Source organism: Athalia rosae, chromosome 1, assembly GCF_917208135.1.
Source record: "Athalia rosae chromosome 1, iyAthRosa1.1, whole genome shotgun sequence".
Classification (NCBI taxonomy): domain Eukaryota; kingdom Metazoa; phylum Arthropoda; class Insecta; order Hymenoptera; family Athaliidae; genus Athalia; species Athalia rosae.
In genome coordinates this window covers 31,984,252-31,997,747 of record NC_064026.1, presented here as the reverse complement: position 1 = coordinate 31,997,747, position 13,496 = coordinate 31,984,252, and the positions used below count along the sequence as shown (strand labels likewise).

Genomic DNA, 13,496 nt, shown 5'->3' with positions numbered 1-13,496 from the left:
ATCGCTGCATCAAAATACGTGCAAATATAAAATTATAACCATCTGTCGTAAATTGGAGGAATATCTATGATTCATCGCATTGCATTAAAAATCTTTCATGTTCAATTAATATTGCACACGAAATTTCCAAGTCTAACAAATTAGAATTCTTTCATTTGAGTTACGACATAGTTCCGCAAAAAATTCAGGTACCTGAATTCGTTGACGGAGTGATCGTCTCATGAATGACCTAACGAGACATTTGTAACCTATTGTTGTCCTTACGACAGTGAATAAGGTTAGTTTTTTAATATTCGAGCTAAGATTTCGAATACTGTGTGTTTAAAACCATCAGCACCTTTATTCCAGCACTACGCACTCGGTATAAGTGAGGTTGCTTACCACACAATTGTCAACAGTTATATAAACTCATTTTACATGACATGAATTAGTATTAATAACATATATCAGATATCGTCGGTATTATTTATTGCCATTTGATTGTAATGTTTTCACCAATGTACTATTGTGCCATGATGAAATAGGCTATGTTCATATTCCTGAATATATTTCCGTTTGGCACTTCTCTAATATGCCATAGTGCTCTTTAGGTTAACAATGGATAAGTGTTGAGATTTATACGCGATTGCTAACATCCAAACCTTACAGATTCAGAGTTCATGTTTGCATTTCAGAGATTGAATCCAATTTTCGTCTTACACTAAAATGACGGAAGATAAGAATGGCTGGTCATCAGACACGGGTGGTGTTCAGGCGTTTGCTATTGGTAGGCGTATGGTGCGCGAAGAAGAACGTCGCCTCGGGATGACCGATGAGGAAAGAGCGTGGAGAGCTCAGTATCTGAAAGATCAAATTCTAGCCCCTCATGAGCCGACTATAAGCCAAGTTGAATTGTTCAGAGCAAACTTAAATCCCATCAGAAAATTTTACAGAGCACCTCTTGATAAAGTCGAGTCCTTGATGGTCAAACCTCTGGTAAAACGGCACTATATGTAATACCATGAAATTTCCATAGCATTGGAAATAATTTTTTTGTTGAGTTCAATGGTCCACATACTGTCCAATTTTTTTTCTCAGGGTTTAGAGGCTGCACAAGTGATACGCTACTTCATGGGAAAAATTCCAATTGCAATTGCCTTAACATATGCTACATTCTACTACTTCAAATATAATCAGAATGTGAGTGCCACTGATGTAACCCTTAGTGTGGAATAACTTAGGTTTTATCAATCAATTGCTCTCACTCTCCAATGTAGGATTGGACTCGCAAAGGTGGCTGGCGAGTGATCAAGAGTCGAACACCTGTGTTCCCTGGGGATCCTGATTATCCCAAGCCCTCCCAGCGGGTGCACCCCAATCAGTATGCAGCTCGTGGATTTGATAAGTCTCCGATATAGGAGCCGAGTTTTCTGTTCTCGACCTTTTAGTACGTTAGATTATACCGAATAAATGGAATAACAAAATTGCAAATCTTTGGTGTGTTGTCATTCTTTGTGCCAGACTATTCCAATGCTTAAAACGTTAATTAAACTCAAAGTAGTTCACCAGAATGTTTTTTTATGACGTAATAAATCCTAAGATTTTAAATCAGGATTCGCTTGCTACATAAGCAACATTCATCCTGATAAAAACCATTGAGTCCCTTTACTTCTGTAAACTACATTATCATATTGTAACGTATTCAGAATTGCGAGTGTCCAGAAGTGTTGGCTGAAAAATAATCCAAGGAGGATGAAGAATACTGAAACGATACGGGTATACGACGATCGTTGACTACCATCCTCTTTGGTTGACTCTAGATTACCAATCTTCAGTCAACGTTTTGACCAGAGACCCTTTACTGTCAATAAAGGGTCTCGCGTTCTGACCATGGTTTAATGAACTCCTCTAGTTCAAATGTAGTGTTGAAACAAGCGTATGTTTCGCGCTAAAAACTAGCCAATCAAAGAGTTGAATGGAACGCTGGCGCGTTGAAGACGTCAATATTTTTACGTCATAAAATGAAACACGTCGTCTGTTAGGTACATCGTTAATCGAAGCAGATTTTTATCGAAGTTGACGTTATAATAAGAAAAACAATGGTAATGTTTAATTTGCTATTCGATCAAGTGTACTAGAAGAACAAGGCGCTCGTTATAGTAGGTTATGATTCAACATGAAATATTATTAAATATCTGCAGCACAGAAGTAATTATGCATGACATCTGACACATGCTGCTATAGCTATCCTCTGCATTTTAATATCGGAAGAAAACCATACGAGTTCCAATCGAACGAAATATTTCTAAATATTTTACTGTATATTTTTCAAGAATCTCTATTCATATATAACTGTGCCTCACTTTTATTTGACCATGTTTCTACTTCACGAGAATACGTCCCATTTGAATTTTATTTGCCCCGTAACTTATCTGTTCTCTACTCCTCTAAAGGTAAGCTTACATGCCCATGAACCAAACAAGCACGCTTCCTCACATGCTCAACTCATGATTTTATTTAATACCGTGAAATTCTTCAAGCTGTTGAATGATTTTGATGGAACATTCAAACTTTGAGGCATACCAAAACCACAAACAAAATTATACTATGCAATACATGCAAACTCTACAAAAATCACCTGTTTGACATAAAACGACAAATCATTGGAAAAGTTTCTTTCAAGGATATCCTTCCAAAGTATAAATAGATTAATTCTGTGATTCACTATTATATAATCCTTCTCAAAGCGAATTTAGATGAATTAGCACTTTGGATAAGTTGTATCAGAATGTTTTCCATTATTTGCCAGATACGTATGTGCATGGTCGAGTAATTTATAAGAAACTCTTATCAGCCTAGGATGTGTCAGTATTAAATGTTCATTGTCTCTTACAGGTTTGTCAGAGTTTGACAAAAAATGTCTGAACCAGTACAAAGTACGAGTGACCAAATTAATGCAGTGATACCACAGCAGGGCTTACTCTATGACCAAGAGATACCAGACTACATTCTTTGCAAGCCAAAATTAATGCCATTGAAGTCAATTACACTTGAAAAACTTGAAAATATGCAAAAGGATGCTGAGCAAAAAATCACAGAACTGAAATATACTCAAGTTCGTTCACTGAGTCAAGAAAAATAGACTTCATTTTTAAATTTCCTTAGCTCGATAGTGTGAATTTCAACTTTTTACACTGAATTTGTATCAGCATTAAAATGAGTCTAGGTCCACTTCTTACTGAAGTGATATTTGCCTTCTGCTTGGCAGCTACACTATTGTACAGATATGGAAATGTTTACCGGCACCACATCATTGTTACGCTTGCTGTTCTTATTGCGTGGTACTTTTCTCTACTAATTATATTCGTACTACCTTTGGATGTCTCATCGGTAAGCTGATACTAAGATAATCGTTATATGTCGAAAAATCTGTGACGAATCATGTATGTATAATTTTCCACCATTCCACTCAACCGCACATATATTTTCTAGACTGTCTACAGACAATGCAAGAAACAATATACACACAACTTGTCAACGACTAATTTGAATGATAATGTCACAGTTGGGCCACCCCTATCATGTCAAGAGCCTTGGTCAAGTGTACCCGAAAATGTTTTCCCAAACCTCTGGAGGATTGTTTATTGGACGTCACAATGTTTAACATGGCTTATTCTTCCGTTGATGCAATCTTACATCAAGGCTGGAGATTTCACTGTGCAAGGGAAATTGAAATCAGCATTGATTGATAATGCTATCTACTACGGAAGTTATTTGTTCATTTGTGGGATCCTGTTGATATACATTGCTTTGAAACCTGGTTTGGATCTTGATGGGTGAGTCATTATTTTAGCTTACCTACTTATATTTCAGAAGACTTTGATCAATATTTGTGCATCATTATTTCCAAGCACATTTGTATTCATTTAGAGAATACCTATGAAGCGTTCAAAAACAAGTGGCTTAGGTCATTGGATCTAAATGGCATGTCCTTGAAATAGATGTGGGCCATCAAATAGACGCATTCATTGATAGTGATATTGCGTAGCTTACTCACTTTCAATATTTCATCAAAAAGAAAATGAGCATTTTTTTGTTCGACTAATATTTTACCTATCTATCTATTGTCGTTCTGGTTTCCCAGTTTTGAGTTACTTTAGCAGGCTTCAAGAATGAATATCAGTATACTGTTACTGCCAAAGAAAGGTTTCCAGAATATTTGTATTGCAGCACCATTTAGCATAATTTGTGGAAACATTAGCATCATTAGCATCGATGTTATTGGGTCTATTTAGTGAGGAGGTTGAGAATAATTTTCCATTACAAAGTCGTTTTTGCATTCGAGCTCGTCTGGGTTCAAAACATTTCTGGAACATACATTTGTTGCCTTAAGATGAAGATCTTTTTGTTCTTCATCATTTGCTCATTTTCGTGTGGTGAGCAAAAACCGGTGAATGAAGATATAACAGAAGCTACTGTAGCTCCGGTTAACATTGAGTCTGTGGAAAATAATCGGAATATTTTTAATATCTCGAAAAAAGATGTGCTGTCGAGTCGTTTCATGCAAAACACATCATTGAAAACTGATACTTTAAATGTGAACAGTGCAAAATCGAACATTTTTAAAATTCCGTTGCTGAATGCAGGGTCTAGCACCGCTCATATTTCTACTGCGTCAACGAACCTAAATAATACCATCGTAATGACAACAGCATCACCTTTTCTCGAAAAATCATCAAAAAATAATGACACAACCTCGGACACAACCAACAAAATAATCATTTCGGACACAATCGATCACTTTCTCAGTACTTTGACAATGAATGAATTGTTACCTAACGACTACATCAATGAAAAAGATGTAGTAAATGTAACGCTTATTTTCAATGAAACTTCTCCAACTATTGATGCCACAACTGAACGGATCCTACATACCTTGTCACCTTCATCGTCAACACCACCAAAACTGCAAGAATGCAACATTTCATCTTCAGTGATAGAAAAATATTCTGACTCAGCAAAACCAGTGATTCCACTAGATGAGCAGGATACTTCTAATGAAAATAATTCAAATGGCGTATCAAATAAAATCACAATTTCAACCACCGATATTATGCAGCTACAGATATCTTACAATATCAGCCAGAATGGCATTTCTAGTACTTCCGGAAATGTACCCACCTATCCACATGAAACATCTTCACTTTTGGTTCACCAGGATGAAGTTCTCACAAACTCGGATAGTGGCAAGACCAATACTTTGTGGTCACCTTCTCCTGTGTTGTCAAACTTGTCAGAATTGTTGATAACGACAGAGCAAACTGTGTTTAACAAAGCATCGGTAGAGAACAATAGTGAAATTTTTTCCATTCAATCAAAAGATGTTGAATACATAAGAACTGGACTAGATGTGGGTGCTGATCATAAGAATTTGTCTATTAATTTGAATACATCTGATGTGCAAGCATCTGAAAATGATACAGAACTGGCACCAAGCTCTGCCATGTCAGTGGAAATTTCTAAGGAAGTAACAGAAATTATTATTGTTGAGGACTCAAGTACAGCAAACACATCAACTATCACAACCGAATCATCTATACTGGAGCAAGAAATAGTGAATGCGGAATCACTCATACAGGATCTCTTAGATCCTGCTATTGTCTTAGCCAAACGGAGTTTACAAAGCACAGAAATTCAAAAAAATATAGATAGAAGAAGTCGAAGCAGGTATGTTATTCATTTAGAAAATTAATATGATCATAAATACAAAGCATGAACAGCGAAGTAGTAAAAAAAATTGCTATACCCTACTTTTGTGATTGGATTCAATTGCAAGTATTACATACGTTGAAATTTTGCCTTGTTATTCTACCTGGACCATGTTGTGTAGCAGATCAGAACATTCTGATGAAACTAAATCCACTGGCAATGTCACAAATGCAACACCTGAAAGAGTTCAAAGGCATACATGGGTTGACTACTCTGATGACAACTATGGTGATTTACATATGGCAGAAAATTTTTGCGATCATCACAGCAAGCACATCTACAGAACACACTACGAGCACAAGGAAAGAAAATTCAAAGTGGACAATCCACATATAAATGATTCGAAATCCCGTCCGTTTAAACTCATTCCTATATTTTCTGGGTGAAATTTTCGCTCTTGGATCAATAATGAGGGACTGGTTGATAATATTATAAATCTATAATAATGTAAAATTATAATAAACATGTGCAATTCATACCCACTATGTTACACTTAGTTTTTCATTGAAGGTTTTAATTGGGCCCATCATCGATATGAAACATTTGTATTCTACTCTGTCAGTATAACATCAGTGGGATTTTCGATGGGAGTATATTGATGAAGAAAAGATTTCGTATGTTACAGTCAAAAATTAAAAGCCATAGCGTCATCAGCTTCAAATACCTGGGGATTGTTTCTACTTGTTATGTTGTTGGGTTACGCTCTTGTAGAGGTACCCCGTGGATTGTGGAATGCCAGTAAACCTGGGTACACATTGCATTACAGTTATTTCAAAGCAGCTAAGCTCAGTTTAGATAAATGTGAAGCTGAGGAAACAGTGGATGATGTTTTAGAGGTATCAAGTTTGTACTTTTACACACACTTACACGGCAATCTAACAGAGGGTATAAAATTTCTGTTGGCTGGTAAATGATGAGTTTGTTTATCTTTCTAGTCGCTGCAAGCAGCTTCAATTGCTATTGGAGTAGGCCACCCATTTCACTGTAATTTAGAAACTATATTTCAAAAAGTTCCTGCTGAATTAAAAGACAGAATGAACCGGAGACAGTTACCAGATGATACTCCTATAGATTCACCTTCAGAAAAATCCCTCATACGGCTTCATAAAAATGTATGTTGTACACTACACAATTATTAAGATCCATCTCACAGATGACATTGGACTTGAATAATTTCGAAATCTTGCTTTCTTTTAGACTATAAAATCGTTACAAACCTTACAACGAACAGAAACTCAATGGGGAATGTTAGTTGAAAAGATCTTCCATTTGGAGGATGTAGCGAAAAATCAAGTCAGCCACGATAGACGATTTAAACATACTTTTCCTGTCATCCGCATATTCCCCTTACGAGTTATATACAATCCAACAGTGGGTATGTGAAATTATTTGTCGTATGACTGTTACTTATGCTGAAAAATATCATAACATGAAATGATCCTAATCGGATACCTTTCTTATTACTCAATGATAAACATTAATAATTTTTATTTTGAAACATTATATGAAGTAAAGCACTGTTTTAAAATTAGTTTTTACTATTGCAGAATGGTACTGGAATTGTGTGATCAAGAGTTATGCTCAGAAGACAGCTGCGGTTACAGCTGCGGCTCTCTCTGTAGCCGTAGTTTGGTCTGAAGTAACATTCTTCAATAAATCACCAGTGTTATCGTTATTTGCACAATTTGTAAAATTGGCCACAGTCAAATATGATTATTTCACCATTGAGGTAATTGACTGCAATGCATGCTAATTATGACATTCTTACATAGTCTATGAAATTGATAATTGATTTCAAATGTATGGTAATGATATTCTATCTAGATTTTGTCAACATTGATTATCGCATATCTTTGTTACTGTGCCTATTCGACGGTTCTAAAAATTCGTGTATTAAATTTGTACTATCTGGCTCCCCATCATCAAACGAATGAGTACAGTTTGATATTCAGTGGAATGATGCTCTGTCGACTTACACCACCAATGTGTCTCAATTTTTTGGGCCTTATCCATATGGACTCTCATATTATTAAAACTCATATTCTGGAAACTCACTACACGCAGGTATGCTATCTATTTCTACAATGTCCGATAGATATCTTCCAATACATATTTGTCCCCTAGAATGATAGACCTATACTCGAATATCATTCTATAGGTAATGGGTCATATGGATGTAGCTTTCATCTCTGATGGCTTCAACATATACTTTCCAATGGCAATACTAGCGTTTTGTTTGGCAACTCACTTTAGTCTTGGAAGTAGATTACTTTCAATGCTTGGTTTTCAACAATTTCTCGGCGATGATGAGTTAACTACTGATCTCGTTGAAGAAGGTCGGGAACTTATCAAGCGAGGTACGCACTGATCAATTATTGCTATCTCTAGCTCTGCATATTAATTATTGAAATTTCATTTCAAAACAACGTTGCATGATAGATTCATCAGATTTATGGAAGTGTTTCGATTTAACTTTTTTATTTCTCAGAGAGACGTAAGCGTCAGCGGGCCGAGGATTCAATGAGTCGGAGACGTGAGTTTCAAGAAAGATTCAATAATTTAGGTACTGCATCTCGTTATAGAACAGCCAGACAAAGTACAGATACTGGTATGTACCGAACTGTCTAGACTAGATTTAGTTAGTTTTCGTAGATATAAGATCTCTTAGGCATGCTTAATTAACTTTGCTAATGGAATTCGAATATTTACCTATGTATAGTTTATTCCACCTATGCTGCATGAAAAACTAGGGTTTTGAACAGCTACAATTAACATTTCATTGTAATTCTTGCATTAATATTGCGTAAACAATCATGTATTAGTCAAAAAATTTCCATTGCACAAATAGAAATTGAGCAGTCAAAATTTACTCAGTAGAACTATTAGCTATGGCCAATTGATTATTTATCGATGTATTGAATTATTTTATTTTATTGCATAATAGTTTAGTTGAAGCTTATGCTTCACTGTGAGAGGTAATATACGTAATGAATCAAATAAATATTTGATAACTTTGAATCGCTTGACTAGTTACTCTGCTAGCCTTGTTTGACTGCTAGTTAACACATATTCGGCATCTGATGCATGACATAAATACTTGAAATTCAATCAAATATTGCTTTGTAGGTATTTAATGTAGCGAGTTTTGACATAGGAAATTAAATTTTAATGTTGAAATGGACTTGAAATATAAAATCAGAGATCCATCAATCCATTATGATTCATTTAATCAAAATTTGACCTTTCAAATGATAGGAAGTTTTATTTAGCATTCATACACAATATTTACCAATTAACACGGCAAGGTGTTTTTTGAAAGTTAACACTGAAAATCTGTCTAATAGTACGACCTTTGAGACGAGACGAGTCTACGGAGTCTGCCAGAGCCGGTCTGCTGCGTGATGTCGAGTCCACAGATTATTATGTCGGCACCACATTTGAAAGTGATCGCTACGCATCAAATAATCATTATGACCAGGGATACCAAGCAGAAATTTACCATGATATAAGCTCAGATAATTTAACAACTTACACAGCAAATAGCAATCGCGTTGGACCTCCTCCTAGAGGGCTATTTGATGATATTTAGACTTGATACAAATCGTCGAAATCTATTTCATTAGCTGTACCATAATGTGGCTTTAAATCCACGATTCAGGGAAGTCATGAAATTATGCCAAGTTTTGTCCATAATATTAGATGGATTTCTAGGCTTTTTGGCACATCATTACTCAACTTTCAAATGCCATTCTACTCTGACTGATTAAGTGTAGAAACTAAACAAAAAATCATTCCAATAATGATACTGATAGAACTCCAGTCATATTTATATCGAACATACACCTGTACACATGCTAATTATTCTTGTTAACGGGGAACAGCCAATGTGTTATCGCTGAAGCATGGCATAAATAGTGACGGATGATACAAAAAATAAGGACACAAATTGTTATTGCATCAAAAATCTTGGCTCAGCAGTATATTATACCATTTTCAACTTCGTTTCACTGGAATATGCTGAAAGTTTGTAGGTTTTCCAGAATCAACTCCATCGGTACTATAAGTCCTTTTTTCAAGGACCAAAGGACTAAATATGATTGAGAATCATTGGTTTTTGCAAATTTATATGCAAATTATTATTATTCCTTGTACAAATTTCCTTGGAATTTCGTCACATACTAACGTAAATGAACTTACTTCTATGAAATATCTAACTTGCTCACCAAAAATTTGCTAGCCAAGAACGTCATTCATTTCAACTCCCCAAGGTTCTGTGAAAAACTATACTTTGCATATACAGTTGAAAACATATAGAAGAAATTGTAGTCAATATCAGCAATACTTTCTAGATTTTTAGAAAACTAATACCATTTTCAGGTAAAGATGAATGATAAGCATATTTTGCCTACTAGAATGTATTTTGAGTTGCTGGTTGAAGTAATTCTGGGTATGATTTGTACTGTAGTCATCCACGTGGCCACAGCAAGTTTATTTATCAGCCTACGTTCTAGCTTGAGTTTAGAAAAAATTATTTATCGAGTTGGTGAATTATGTTCCCATCGTCAGAGCGAGTCTTTGTTGAGCTTTGCTTTACATTGGCAAAGATTCCAAGCAGCTCACAAGTTGATGGTGAGGTCATCTTCATATTTGTCTTACCCAATACCCGTAATTCAGATTTATTTAAACTGTAAAATTGTAAATTGTAAGTATAGAATATGTTTCACTTTTACCGAATTTTATCGTTTGACCACTACATTTTACACTATATGAGATAACAGTCATCATAGTATATCGTACAATACATTAATCAGTATTTGCATCCATATACGTTGAGTGTGATAATTATACTTGTAGTACCAATTATTCAAATTGCTGAAGTTCAAATTAATTTTAAAGATAGTGTATTGTACCATTGTGTTGATAGAAAACATGTACTATAATTAATTTATCCTGTTGAATATACCGTGTAATACTGAATTCATAGAGTGCTTTATGTGAAATAGAAACATAGAATTTGAAGGTCCGAATTTTTGGAATTTCTTTTTCCAAAGAATACCTATAAAAGAGGTCCGTGTTCTTTTGTTTTTGATGTACATCAAAATTTTGCACTTGCTACCCATTCGATCTGATGTAAAAATCATGTTTATTTCAACCATTAGGATTCAATTTTAAGAACTAACAATAAGTTCAAGAGGCTTAGGCAAGCATGTATATATATATTTCAACTGTATACTATACAATTAATAATAAGAATAATAATAATATTAATAAGGCCAATAACAACAATAGTAATCATCATAACAAACAATTAAGAAATTATTGTGCATATTATCGGTAAAACATTGCTGATCCCTCATTTCCCAAAACCCTACTTTGAACACAGTCTTGACGATCCATTTCACTGATGAAAAGTAATAATATAATAGTCTAATGGCACAGTAATAGTATAATCACCTACTGTTCTATTCTATCTTCAAACTTAGAACTATAATTCATTATTCCATTTTCTATCTCTTTATTTTAAAACATTGGATAAAAACAGATTTTTGATGAGATTTCATATTTCTCGATCATAACAAATGATATAGCATTATTAGCGGTCGAGTTACCTTAATTTCAGTAGTATAAATATAGAAATAAAACTCTTCCTACAAATGAACTAAAGACGTACTTACATTTAATATATGAACGTGTCTATTACATATCATCTGATAGAAATGAAGTTATGAATCAAGTACTTATGGTAATGGAATTAAAGCTATCCGACGCAGTGACCAATTAAAGCATAAGCAATCTTAATTAAGATGTGAAAGCATAGAAAAGTTAGTCGCACAAGCTGTCAATTTATGCAAACGAGCATTGATTATAAGCAGACATGTGTATCAAGTTTACTTGACACGGATGTTAGGTAAAATCTTGTGAAAAAAATTTGCACAACATAATATCATTGGTAAAGAATGTGTTATGCAGAATATTCATAAAAAAATAGAAACTCTACGTTTTTGTCGGCAAAATGTATCTGCGCCCAACATATAAATTTTTAACAAATTTTTCATGAACAGTGGAACAGTACATATAAAATATGCTCAGTTTATGTAAAATATATTATATAGAAAGTGATAATTGCCAAGAGAAAAAATGCTAACGTATAGGCGATCATCATTCGTACGATTCTCAAATGTTCAGAATGTGTTATACGATTTTTCGCTGGTTTTCGTCTAGGATTTGATAATTCTGGCATAAGTAATAGTGGCTCGAGCAATAACAGGCTGGATCTGTCAGGATGTGGTTCAATAACAGATAGAGGCAACTCATTTGACTTTGAATTACGTAATTTAACTACATCTTTACGGTAATTCATCGAATTGTTCAGATCTGTATTATAACTAACGCTTGTGATGGTTTTCATAAAATTGTTTGAAACACTATTAAAGACCATAGGAGAAAAACCGTTCGCGGATATGCGGCTGAGAAAATGATTCGCTTTTCTGTGATATAGATCGGTATTACCTAATCCTTGAAAAGTGGTATCTACTAACCGTATGGATGGCTCTAAAGTAGACTTTGTGTCAAATACGTCTATCGCAAAATTATCCGAATAAAATATTCCAGAAGTGTTAGGTTTGACTGTGTTGTGGATAGGTAAAAAGTTTTGAAAATCGTAGTTATCCAGAAAACGCCCAAAATTTGAATAGCAAGTATCAGCCGTATATCTGAAGTAGATGTAGTCGTCTATTTGCATTAATGCCACTTCTTTCGCATATAGTGGTTCGTTAAATTTTATTAAACGATCGCTGTATATTACACTTCTTTGCATCGCCGCACAAATTTTGCAAATCTTATGCCCCGGTAGAAACAATGTGTCTATCAACATTTTAGCTGTTGTTGGACTATATTTTTCATAGTAATCCATAATGTCATACTTTGACGTATTTGATGACCCAGTGATCAATCCAATTTCTTCGTAAATGTGATCAGTTGTAGGTGATTTAACAACAGCGGTATGTGTCGCGTGAATTTGAAAGTCGGGAAAAGGAGACATTTCGCTGGCAAGGATATCCAAATCGATTTTATCTGGATTCACACCTACTAGTTGATCGTAATGATGACTTTTATGCATTTGCTTCATCAAATACTGCCTTGATGAATGCTCGAAGTCGTTCGAAGAAGGCCTGTCACTATAAAGAAAGTGTGCAGCGCCGTGAATGATTTCAGAGCCTAAGTTTCTGAAGTCAGGTTCATTATCAGCAGTACGAATTTTTTCCAAATCTGATTGATGCGGAACTGGCGATTCAATCGTAGTTTTTGGTGCACAGACTTTGATTTGAGCATGCCTGGGTGAAACTACATTTCCAATTATTCCGTTTGTATTTGAGTTTCCGATGGAGTATGTTTCAGTTTCGTGTATCATTCCGAAATTTATCGTGTGCGGTAATTGTGCATGCACTAAATCTAACAGCGGAGTAACATATGCGTGTGTCTCCGTGCAAAGTGCATCTACTCTATCTTCGCCAGTACAAATACTTTCTTGGCTTTGTCTACCTCCTACGTTACGATTCTTCGCTAGTTTCAAATACTCTAAGTGTAAGTGGCGGTGGTGAACACACGCAAAATTATATCAGTTTGATTGATTTTTCCCAACAGATGGTGATTCTTTTTTAAGTTTTTCCAACTCGTAGAGAACCTGTGAAAGTAAAAATAATGACACCATATAATCGCTTACGGCGTAGTCATCGCATGTATGTACA

General features: G+C 35.0%; 5 protein-coding genes across 14 annotated transcripts in view; 4 read left to right on the top strand and 1 right to left on the bottom strand.

Moving 5' to 3' along the window:
* The first annotated feature begins 14 nt into the window (after positions 1 to 14).
* Positions 15 to 1,470, top strand: LOC105691556. Of its 2 annotated transcripts, none has more exons than XM_012410094.3 (4): positions 15 to 277; positions 675 to 975; positions 1,078 to 1,179; positions 1,257 to 1,470. In XM_012410094.3, exons 2-4 carry the CDS (start codon positions 706 to 708, stop codon positions 1,395 to 1,397), a joined length of 513 nt encoding a protein of 170 aa, XP_012265517.2. In that variant the 5' UTR covers positions 15 to 277; positions 675 to 705; the 3' UTR covers positions 1,398 to 1,470. The 2 variants fall into 2 exon arrangements, with proteins under 2 accessions (XP_012265517.2, XP_048508000.1); XM_048652043.1 differs by lacking the exon at positions 15 to 277 and adding an exon at positions 352 to 372.
* Positions 1,471 to 1,946: 476 nt separating this feature from the next.
* On the top strand, positions 1,947 to 3,121 carry LOC105691583 (BBSome-interacting protein 1). Of its 5 annotated transcripts, none has more exons than XM_012410163.3 (2): positions 1,947 to 2,081; positions 2,875 to 3,121. In XM_012410163.3, the coding sequence occupies exon 2, from the start codon at positions 2,897 to 2,899 to the stop codon at positions 3,119 to 3,121; it is 225 nt and encodes a 74-aa protein (XP_012265586.1). In that variant the 5' UTR covers positions 1,947 to 2,081; positions 2,875 to 2,896. The 5 variants fall into 5 exon arrangements, with proteins under 5 accessions (XP_012265586.1, XP_012265585.1, XP_020711283.1 ...); XM_012410162.3 differs by having other exon boundaries at positions 1,983 to 2,138; XM_020855624.2 differs by having other exon boundaries at positions 1,993 to 2,142.
* A 74-nt stretch (positions 3,122 to 3,195) lies between these two features.
* Positions 3,196 to 11,407, top strand: LOC105691581 (LMBR1 domain-containing protein 2 homolog). Its single transcript, XM_012410159.3, has 10 exons — positions 3,196 to 3,369; positions 3,472 to 3,815; positions 6,374 to 6,584; positions 6,684 to 6,860; positions 6,946 to 7,123; positions 7,296 to 7,477; positions 7,573 to 7,812; positions 7,907 to 8,105; positions 8,237 to 8,356; positions 9,093 to 11,407. Exons 1-10 carry the CDS (start codon positions 3,196 to 3,198, stop codon positions 9,335 to 9,337), a joined length of 2,070 nt encoding a protein of 689 aa, XP_012265582.1. The 3' UTR covers positions 9,338 to 11,407.
* Positions 3,822 to 6,233, top strand: LOC125500190. Of its 2 annotated transcripts, none has more exons than XM_048651940.1 (2): positions 3,822 to 5,706; positions 5,873 to 6,233. In XM_048651940.1, the coding sequence occupies exons 1-2, from the start codon at positions 4,373 to 4,375 to the stop codon at positions 6,132 to 6,134; spliced, it is 1,596 nt and encodes a 531-aa protein (XP_048507897.1). In that variant the 5' UTR covers positions 3,822 to 4,372; the 3' UTR covers positions 6,135 to 6,233. The 2 variants fall into 2 exon arrangements, with proteins under 2 accessions (XP_048507897.1, XP_048507890.1); XM_048651933.1 differs by having other exon boundaries at positions 5,870 to 6,233.
* The window catches only part of LOC105691579 (glycogen debranching enzyme), a 12,803-nt gene continuing 10,251 nt past the window's right edge, over positions 10,945 to 13,496 (bottom strand). For all 4 annotated transcript variants that reach the window (XM_012410157.3, XM_012410150.3, XM_012410155.3 and 1 more), the window contains one exon: positions 10,945 to 13,432. In XM_012410157.3, the coding sequence (XP_012265580.2) occupies positions 13,367 to 13,432 (66 nt within the window). In that variant the 3' untranslated portion in view covers positions 10,945 to 13,366. The remainder of the gene's footprint in view (positions 13,433 to 13,496) is intronic.

Excerpts from the sequence above, each read along its gene's own strand:
- LOC125500190 (XM_048651933.1), top strand. The coding sequence starts at position 4,373 with ATGAAGATCTTTTTGTTCTTCATCATTTGCTCATTTTCGTGTGGTGAG. Across the intron at positions 5,707-5,869 it reads GATAGAAGAAGTCGAAGCAG|CAGATCAGAACATTCTGATG; the intron begins GTATGTTATTCA and ends CATGTTGTGTAG.
- LOC105691556 (XM_012410094.3), top strand. The coding sequence starts at position 706 with ATGACGGAAGATAAGAATGGCTGGTCATCAGACACGGGTGGTGTTCAG. Across the intron at positions 976-1,077 it reads CCTTGATGGTCAAACCTCTG|GGTTTAGAGGCTGCACAAGT; the intron begins GTAAAACGGCAC and ends TTTTTTTCTCAG. Across the intron at positions 1,180-1,256 it reads ACTTCAAATATAATCAGAAT|GATTGGACTCGCAAAGGTGG; the intron begins GTGAGTGCCACT and ends TCTCCAATGTAG.
- LOC105691583 (XM_012410163.3), top strand. The coding sequence starts at position 2,897 with ATGTCTGAACCAGTACAAAGTACGAGTGACCAAATTAATGCAGTGATA.
- LOC105691581 (XM_012410159.3), top strand. The coding sequence starts at position 3,196 with ATGAGTCTAGGTCCACTTCTTACTGAAGTGATATTTGCCTTCTGCTTG. Across the intron at positions 3,816-6,373 it reads CCTGGTTTGGATCTTGATGG|TCAAAAATTAAAAGCCATAG; the intron begins GTGAGTCATTAT and ends CGTATGTTACAG. Across the intron at positions 7,124-7,295 it reads TATATACAATCCAACAGTGG|AATGGTACTGGAATTGTGTG; the intron begins GTATGTGAAATT and ends TTACTATTGCAG.